The sequence below is a fragment of the Agelaius tricolor genome, unplaced genomic scaffold (genome assembly GCF_023055355.1).
Source record: "Agelaius tricolor isolate 1412-34295 unplaced genomic scaffold, bAgeTri1.0.p SCAF_55, whole genome shotgun sequence".
NCBI lineage: Eukaryota > Metazoa > Chordata > Aves > Passeriformes > Icteridae > Agelaius > Agelaius tricolor.
In genome coordinates, this window is record NW_027269315.1 from 1,642,502 (window position 1) to 1,651,165 (window position 8,664).

Here is an 8,664-nt window from a genome sequence, read left to right on the forward strand (position 1 = left end):
AGCACCACCCTGGGACCCTCCGGCAGCACTCGGTGCCCTCCCGGTTTCCCAAGCCCGCCACGAACCGACAGAGCCTCGACACCCCGGGAGGAGCCGCCTCCGAGAGGCTCCAAAAGAGGGAAGGGAAGCAAGGGATGGGCCTGCCCAGAGCCTGAAATCTGAGAATTGGTCCCAAAACTGGACCAAATCGGTCCCCAAATCCTTGGAGGGGGTTTGGAAGCAACAATTCCTCCTAAAAACGAGCTCGACATGGAACAAGAGTTTCCCAAAAGCATCCAGAGACCACCCATTTATTGAAGGTCAGAAAAGTCAAGTCTAAAAAAGAAAGGAAATAGGGCTTTTTTCCCAAATATTCAACCCAAACCCTGGCAGGTCCCCTGGCCCTGGGCTGAGGTTTCAGGAGGAGCTGCTCCAGCTCAGCTGGGAACAGCCATGTGCCAATTGATTCCCTGAAGAGCTGCCCCGGGCATGGTGCCTACAGGACCAGCCTGGCACTTTCTCATCCCAGATCCCACTGGGAACTCTGCCCCCAGGGTTTCCAGAGGAAATCCAGGGATCTGCAGGAAGGGAGCAAGGCATGGAGACAGGATCTCGAACCAGAACAGGTGCAGGGGCAAGGAAACACAACCCATGGGAGGGAAAACAGCTCCCATCACCTGGGATTCCCTCAGCCCCCCACATCCCTCCATCCCCCAAAAAACTCAACACCAATGCCTCAAATGGAACCTCCCCAAAAGTCCCCCTGGGCTCTGCCACAGCCCCTCGAAATTAAAAGGAACCAAACCACTGAGATATAAGTTAATGCTTAAATTATTTGTAAAACATCTTAAATTTTCTGTGACATATTTTAAATATCCCCCATGTTCCCCAGATGGGGGGGTCAAAGCCCAACACTAACTGGGAGCCTATGGGGGAAAGGGAGGAATAGAGAAAGGGTTCCTTATCCTTTCACAGCTTTTAACAACTAAATATCAATAATAAAAGTTATATTATAATAAAATAAGTTCTTCGTGAGGCAGTGGAGATCAAAAAGCCCTTAGAAAAGCCCCGCGGGTTTGGGCTCGGGCTCTGGACTCAGTAGTAAAAAGGGGGAGGGGTTATTTGGGGAGGGGAGGCAGCGGAGGGGGCGGTTCCGAGGGCAGAGGGGGCGGTCGGGGCTTGTCCGTGTTGCTGGCAGCTCTGGAGCCGCTGGAAGCCCGGGGGTTCAGGAGCTCGTACGAGTGGAATTCGAAGGCTGGGGGCTGGGTGGGCTGCATGCCCTGAGCGCTCAGCAGCGAGTGCAGCATGTTCACCGTGTCCTGATAGTCACTGGCCTGGCTGACGTTGTGCCCGTTGGCCCCCGAAGGCCCCTTGTCCGATTTGTGAGCGCCCCGAGCTTTGCCGGGCTGCGATAAATCCGAGCTGTGCCCGGGCAGATGGGCAGCCCCGGGAAGGTGAGCGTACGGGAACGGCACTCCGGGCCCTTTGGAGACTTTGCCCACCTTGGGCTGGTGCTCGTGGGCCATGGCCGGGGGCTCCTCGGGCATGGGTCTTTTGCGGGTGGGGGCGAGAGGCCCGTAGCCCTTGTGGGGGGTGGCGGCAGCGCCGGCTTGGGCGCCGTGTTTGGAGTCCCCCGGGCGTTTGGCCGCGGTGCTGGGGCCGGCGCCGAGCTGGGCGTGCAAGTGTTTGTGCGAGTGGTGGTTGTGGTGGTGGTGGTGGTGGTTGGATGAGTGGCCCTTGTGCTTCTCTTTGTACTCCCTGCTCTTCCCGCTGCTGCTCTCATCTGCAGAGCTGTGCCTGTCTCCGGGAGCCGGCACCTTGAGCCGCATCTTGATATCCTCCTGCTTGGAGGGGATCGGCCTCTCCCCGCCTCCCGCCACCGCCGGGATCCTCATCTTGAGAGCTTTGTCACCCTTGTCGGTGCCGGGTGGGTTCTCCTGCCCCGTGCTGGGGATTTTCAGGACGATTGGGGAAGGGTTGCTGTCCTGCTGCCCTTCCCTCTCCCTCTGCTGCTGCACCAGGAGGTTTTGAGCGGCGTAGGCGTATTGGGAGCGCACGTTCGCCTCCATGTTCTCCAGCTGCCGCTTCTGCGCCGCCAATTCCTCGGCGTGCTTGGCCCGGTATTCCTTGAGGGACACCTTGGCTGAGGGTGCGTTCTTGGTGCTCTGCTTGGGGTAGGCAGCACCATCCTGCTGCTGGTGCTCAGTGCCTGCTGTGCCCTCGTTAGTCCTGTGGATGTCCAGCTTGGCCGGGGGGTGCCAATGATCCGCCTGCGAGGGATCAGCAGCGCTCGGCTCCCCGGGGGAATCGGCCGAGGCCGGGAGCGCCGGCCCCGCTCCGGCCGTGGAGGAGGTGGACATGCTCATGAGCCCGGCGATGTTCATGTCCGAGCTGTTGTTCCTGGAGATCATGTTGAGGATTGTCTGCTCTGACAGGTTCTCGTCGTCGCCGTGGTCGTCGGTTTTGGATTTCCTGGCTGCTTGAGAGGCCTGGAATTAAACAAATCAGTGGGTGTTTACTTGGGGTGTTGCTGGAGTTGGTGTAATCCAAGCAGCTCACCAGGACAGTGCAAGGTCTTCTTTACAGACAGATCCACTTTGTTCCCATCCCTCCTTGTGGAAAAATTCCCAACCCCTGGAAGCAGGGCTGCTAATGCAGCTGGAAAACCAAAGTTCTGTACAAGTTAATTCAATGCAGATGAATTCAAGCACCACGAGCATCACCCACAGCATCCAAATTCCACACACAATTTCTGTACAAGTTAGTTCAAAACAGGTGAATTCAAGCACCACAAGCATCACCCACAGCATCCAAATTCCACACACAATTTCTGTACAAGTTAGTTCAAAACAGGTGAATTCAAGCACCACAAGCATCACCCACAGCATCCAAATTCCACACACAATTTCTGTACAAGTTAGTTCAAAACAGGTGAATTCAAGCACCACAAGCATCACCCACAGCATCCAAATTCCACACACAATTTCTGTACAATTTCTGTACAAGTTAATTCACAAGAGATGGACTCAAGCACACGAGCATCACCCACAGCATCCAAATTCCACACACAATTTCTGTACAATTTCTGTACAAGTTAATTTACAAGAGATGGACTCGAGCACCACGAGCATCACCCACAGCATCCAAATTCCACACAATTTCTGTACAAGTTCTGTACAAGTTAATTCACAAGAGATGAACTCGAGCACCACGAGCATCACCCACAGCATCCAAATTCCACACAATTTCTGTACAAGTTCTGTACAAGTTAATTCACAAGAGATGAACTCGAGCACCACGAGCATCACCCACAGCATCCAAATTCCACACACAATTTCTGTACAATTGAATTCAAAACAGGTGAATTCAAGCACCACGAGCATCACCCACAGCATCCAAATTCCACACACCATTTCTGTACAATTTCTGTACAAGTTAATTTACAAGAGATGGACTCAAGCACACGAGCATCACCCACAGCATCCAAATTCCACACACAACTCCCTCCCTTGCTGTCCTGCACGGTGATGAATCCCAGCCTGTGGCCAAGGTTCTTACCCGCCAGTTCCGGATCCGTTTCAGCCGGCTGGGAGTTTTCTCAAGGATTTGCAGGAATTCATGAGTCAGTTCTGCAGAGGAGACACAAACCCAAGCAGGAGGGTCAGAACAGCCCCAGTCCAGCAGGACAACCCCCTCATCTGAGAGATGGAGCTACTGGTGGGATGGAGCTGTGACAGGAGGGACATTCTGACAATCTGACCCATTCAAACTCATTTCTCTGTGCTGCTGCTGCCCTGGAAAACCTCAGCAAGCCCTGAACTCCTGGAGCCCGTGAGGTGATGTTGGAACCATCAGACCCTCCAAGGACCAACGATGCCAAAATCATTTTTTAAGAGCCTTTTGCAGGGAAAAAAAAAAAAAAAAAAAAAAAAAAAACAACCAAAAAAACCAACAAAAACACCTCTCTCCCAAACTTACCATCTAAGAGCTCCAGAGTTACAGTGCCATCAACGTACTCCCACCAGTGCTTCCCGTCCGTGGAGACTGGGATCTCCCAGTTGGACCACTTACAGGCCAGGTGGATACAGACGCAGGCCACAACGGGAGGGGTGTACTGCAGGCTGAAGGTGGTCAGGTGCAGGCTGACATCACCGGGAGAGAAAACAAAAATCCATCAACTCCCACGTCTGAGCTGCAGATCCACGCGGGATATTGGGGGGATGTGGCCCTCTGGAGCACCCCAGAAGGAGCCTCAGGCACCACAGGCAGCTCCATCCTGCTCCAGCACAGATTGTTCGGCCTTGATTTGTTACAGGGAGGTTGGGTTCTCTTTCTCTCCATCAGTTTTTTGTAGAGGTGATTTGGAAGCTTTTCTAAAAGGGGAAAAGCACTGGGGATCTGCCCAGTCCCACCTGTGCTCTGAGGAGAAACTCATCCTTGTTTTGCCACAGGAAATTTGGGATCTCCTCCATCAAATTCCCTGTTTATCCCTCTCTTGATGCAGGAAATTTGGGATCTCCACCAAGGGAGGAAAAAAAATCACTGGGCACCAGCACCACCTCTGCTCATGAAGAAAAATTTGTTTGGTTTTTTGCTCATCCTTATTTTGTTACAGGGAGTTTGGGTTCTCTTTCTCTCCATCAGTTTTTTGTAGAGGTGATTTGGGAGCTTTTCTGAGAGGGGAAAAGCACTGGGGATCTGCCAGCCCCACCTGTGATCTGAGGAGAAACTCATCCTTGTTTTGCCACAGGAAATTTGGGATCTCCTCCATCAAATTCCCTGTTTATCCCTCTCTTGATGCAGGAAATTTGGGATCTCCTCCATCAATTTCCCTGTTTATCCCTCTCTTGATGCAGGAAATTTGGGATCTCCTCCACCAGTTTTCCCTGTTTATCCCTCTTTTCATGCAGGAAATTTGGGATTCCCATCCAAGGGGGAAAAGTCACTGGGCCCCACCTCTGCTCATGAAGAAAAATTTCTCCATTTTTTAGCTCATCCCCATTTTGTTACAGGAAATTTGGGATCTCCTCCATCAATTTCCCTGTTTATCCCTCTTTTGATGCAGGAAATTTGGGATTCCACTCTAAGGGGGAAAAGTCACTGGGCACCAGCCCCACCTCTGCTCGTGATAAGAAATTTGTCTGGTTTTTTGCTCATCCCCGTTTTGCTACAGGGAGTTTGGGTTCTCCTTCTCTCCATCAGTTTTTTGTAGAGGTGATTTGGGAGCTTTTCTGAGAGGGGAAAAGCACTGGGGATCTGCCCAGCCCCACCTGTGATCTGAGGAGAAACTCAGCCTTGTTTTGCCACAGGAAATTTGGGATCTCCTCCATCAATTTCCCTGTTTATCCCTCTTTTGATGCAGGAAATTTGGGATCTCCTCCACCAGTTTCCCTGTTTATCCCTCTTTTCATGCAGGAAATTTGGGATTCCCATCCAAGGGGGAAAAGTCACTGGGCCCCACCTCTGCTCATGAAGAAAAATTTCTCCATTTTTTAGCTCATCCCCATTTTGCTACAGGAAATTTGGGATCTCCTCCATCAAATTCCCTGTTTATCCCTCTTTTGATGCAGGAAATTTGGGATTCTCATCCAAGGGGAGAAAAAAATCACTGGGCACCAGCCCCACCTCTACTCATGAAGAAAAATTTCCCCATTTTTTAGCTCATCCCCATTTTGCTACAGGAAAGTTGGGATTTCCTCCATCTCTGTTCATTCTTGCTTTGCTACAGAAAAATTTGGGATCTCCTCCACCAGTTTCCTTGTTCATCCCTGTTTTGATAGAGAAAATTTGGGATCTCCAAGGACAAAAGTCACTCTTGGGGCCACCTGCCAGCCCCACCTCTGTTCTGGGGACAAAACTTCCAAGCACAACTCCCAGATGGCATCCAAGATGCCCTTTTCAGCTTTAGGAAGGGTCTGGTTCTTCCCAAAGGATTTTTAGGAATGCACTTTATGCTCAAGAGAACCTGAGCCAGTTGATCCATAAAATATTTTCATTAATAAATTGATTTTCCACGTGGCCATGAGTGCTGGGAGTGTGTGGGCAGCACCAGGACCAGGAGAACTGAGGGATTATGAGGATCCTGCAGGGACACCAGAGCTTAAGGAAACACAGAAACCAAGTCTTGAGTGTGGGATTTGCCCACTCCTGAATGGGGATTCTGCCACTGAGCCCCCACATGGCACCATCTCCTCAGCACCTTTTTCATCAGTGAAAAGTGGGGAGGTTGAAGTTTGGCATCTACAACCAAAAAAATCCTCAAGTTTCGTGGCTACTGGGTTTATGCAGAGAAATTCAGAACCTTGGGAGAGCAAATTCAAGGACAACAAAAAGCCTCAAGCCTGCCAGAATGAAACCAAAGGGAACACAAGGATTAATTAAATTAAAGTTCATGCCAGAACTGGCTCTCTCAGGCAAAACCAAAGCTCTTCTTCACACTTTCTGCCTGGATTTCCCTCAATTACAGCCTTAACTCCTAATCCCATGGCTTGGAAATTCTGGCTGTGGGGATAAACCAGGTTTTAGGGCTGTGTTTACCCAAATTTCAGCACCAGCACCTTCCCGAGGCCCAAAATCCACAGGGTGCCCTTTGGAGCACAAATAAAAACCTTCAACAAACACTGAAGGTGAGCAGGAAACACCTCCCAGGTGGAAAAAGGGAAATCACGTGCCCAGACATTCCCAGACACAGCTTGGAGGCATCTCCAGCCCTGCAGCTTCACCTGTGTTGGCACCTAAACCACTTTTCCCTGAGGAATTTCCTAAAAATTCAGCGTTTTTCACGTCTGTTTGTCTGTTCCAAATATGAACTCTGTCATTTGTCTGAAGTTGATAATCCAGGAAATTAAATTTAGAAATAATCCCAATAAAAGTGCTGGCATCAGGCTGGCAGTGAAAATTTAGGGACAAAACAAAGTAGAGGAAGAATCTGGGGCTGATTTTCATTTCCAGGGAAAATTGAAGGACAAAACAAGCAGAACTAAGAACTTAGGGCTGATTTTCATTTCCAGGGAAAATTTAGGGACAAAACAACCCAAATGAAGAACCTGGGACTGATTTTTCTTTCCAGGGAAAACAACCCATACAAAAAAAAACTTGGGGTTGATTTTTTCTTCATTTATGCCCCAAACCACCTATTTTTTTTGAGAAACTTTGAATATTCATGGACAATTTCCACAGCACCTTGTTGAAAACTCTTCAACACCCAGGAATAAGCAAGAAAAAAATTTTATATATTCATTTCCCCTCCACCTTTCTGGTTTGTTTGGGTTTTTTTTTTTCCAAACTTTCACAACTAAATTCCTATTAAATAAGCAGTGAAGCTCCTGAGTATCCCATCTGCCTTATTTTCCAGATTATTTTACCCAGCAGCTGGCAGGAAAAAAAGGCTGGAACCCTTTCTTAAGGCTCTTCCTGTGGGATTCCCAGCTGCTCCCAGGCTGAGCAATGCCTCTGGAGCCACAAGCAGAAGATAAATGATCAAGCAATTATAAAATTATAAAATAATAACCTGTTTGTAGCCATGAAATAGGAAGTTTGTGCCAAGTCCTTGCTGGCTGCAAGAAAAAAAGAAAAAAAAAATAAGAACAATCAGGGTGTTATTTGCATATTTTTCATGGTTTTTTTAGTGCAAGAAGAACCATGGGCCACCCACAGATTGACCACAGGATTTGGGGAATTGCTGCTCACTGAGAGCTTTGTGTGGTTCAGAAGGGCCTAAAAACCATCTAAAAATGCCTGAACCATCTGAAAATGCCTTTGTTTTGAGAATCAGAGGGATGGATCAGCTCTCCTGGGAGGAAAAGCTGGGAGAATTGGGAATTTTCAGCCCAGAGAAGGCTGTGGGGTGACCCTGTTGGGGCCTTTCAGGTTCCAAGAGAGCTGAAGTGGGACTCTGGGGTGGCAGGAATGGTTTTTCACTTGGAAAAGTGTGAATAAAATGGGATATTGGGAAGAAATCCCTCCCTTTGAGGGATCCCTTTGAGAATCAGAGGGATGGATCAGCTCTCCATGGGAGAATTGGGATTGTTCAGCCTGGAGAAAGCTCTGGGGTGACCCTGTTGTGGCCTTTCAGGTTCCAAAAGAGCTGAAGTGGGACTCTGGGGTGGCAGGAATGGTTTTTCACTTGGAAAAGGTGAGACTAAAATGGGATATTGGGAAGAAATCCCTCCCTGTGAGGGATCCCTTTGAGAATCAGAGGGATGGATCAGCTCTCCCTGGGAGAATTGGGAATTTTCAGCCAGGAGAAGGCTCTGGGGTGACCCTGTTGGTGCCTTTCAGGTTCCAAAAGAGCTGAAATGGGACTCTGGATGGGATCTGGAGTGGCAGGAATGGTTTTTCACTTGGAAAAGGTGAGACTAAGATGGGATATTGGGAAGAAATCCCTCCCTGTGAGGCTGGGGAGGCCCTGATTGTCCAGAGAAGCTGTGGCTGCCCCATCCCTAGAAGTGTCCAAGGCCAGCTTGGAACAACTTGGACAAGTGGAAATTGTCCTTGCCCTCCCAACCCAACCCATCCCAGGCTTCTGGGAAGCTCTGGATCAATTCCAGCTGGATATTTCCCCATATTTTCCTCCCAATCCCCTCTCACCTCGGACAAGCTGGGTGCACTTCACCACATGGGTGTGAGGATGGTCAATGGTGATCTCAAACCCTGAAAGGACACAGACAAAGAACCATCAGAACC

General features: G+C 49.6%; 1 protein-coding gene and 1 long non-coding RNA gene across 2 annotated transcripts in view; both read right to left on the minus strand.

Moving 5' to 3' along the window:
• Positions 1 to 792: 792 nt before the first annotated feature.
• The window catches only part of CCNT1 (cyclin T1), a 13,768-nt gene continuing 5,896 nt past the window's right edge, over positions 793 to 8,664 (minus strand). Inside the window, exons 5-9 of the mRNA XM_071456054.1 lie at positions 8,569 to 8,631; positions 7,490 to 7,535; positions 3,958 to 4,121; positions 3,538 to 3,608; positions 793 to 2,468 (exon numbers count right to left, since the gene is read on the minus strand). Of these exons, the coding sequence (XP_071312155.1) occupies positions 1,098 to 2,468; positions 3,538 to 3,608; positions 3,958 to 4,121; positions 7,490 to 7,535; positions 8,569 to 8,631 (1,715 nt within the window). The 3' untranslated portion in view covers positions 793 to 1,097. The remainder of the gene's footprint in view (positions 2,469 to 3,537; positions 3,609 to 3,957; positions 4,122 to 7,489; positions 7,536 to 8,568; positions 8,632 to 8,664) is intronic.
• Positions 4,271 to 7,483, minus strand: LOC139604847 (uncharacterized). Its single transcript, XR_011684112.1, has 2 exons — positions 4,857 to 7,483; positions 4,271 to 4,614 (listed from the first exon to the last, which is right to left on the minus strand). It is a non-coding gene; the product is annotated as an uncharacterized lncRNA (long non-coding RNA).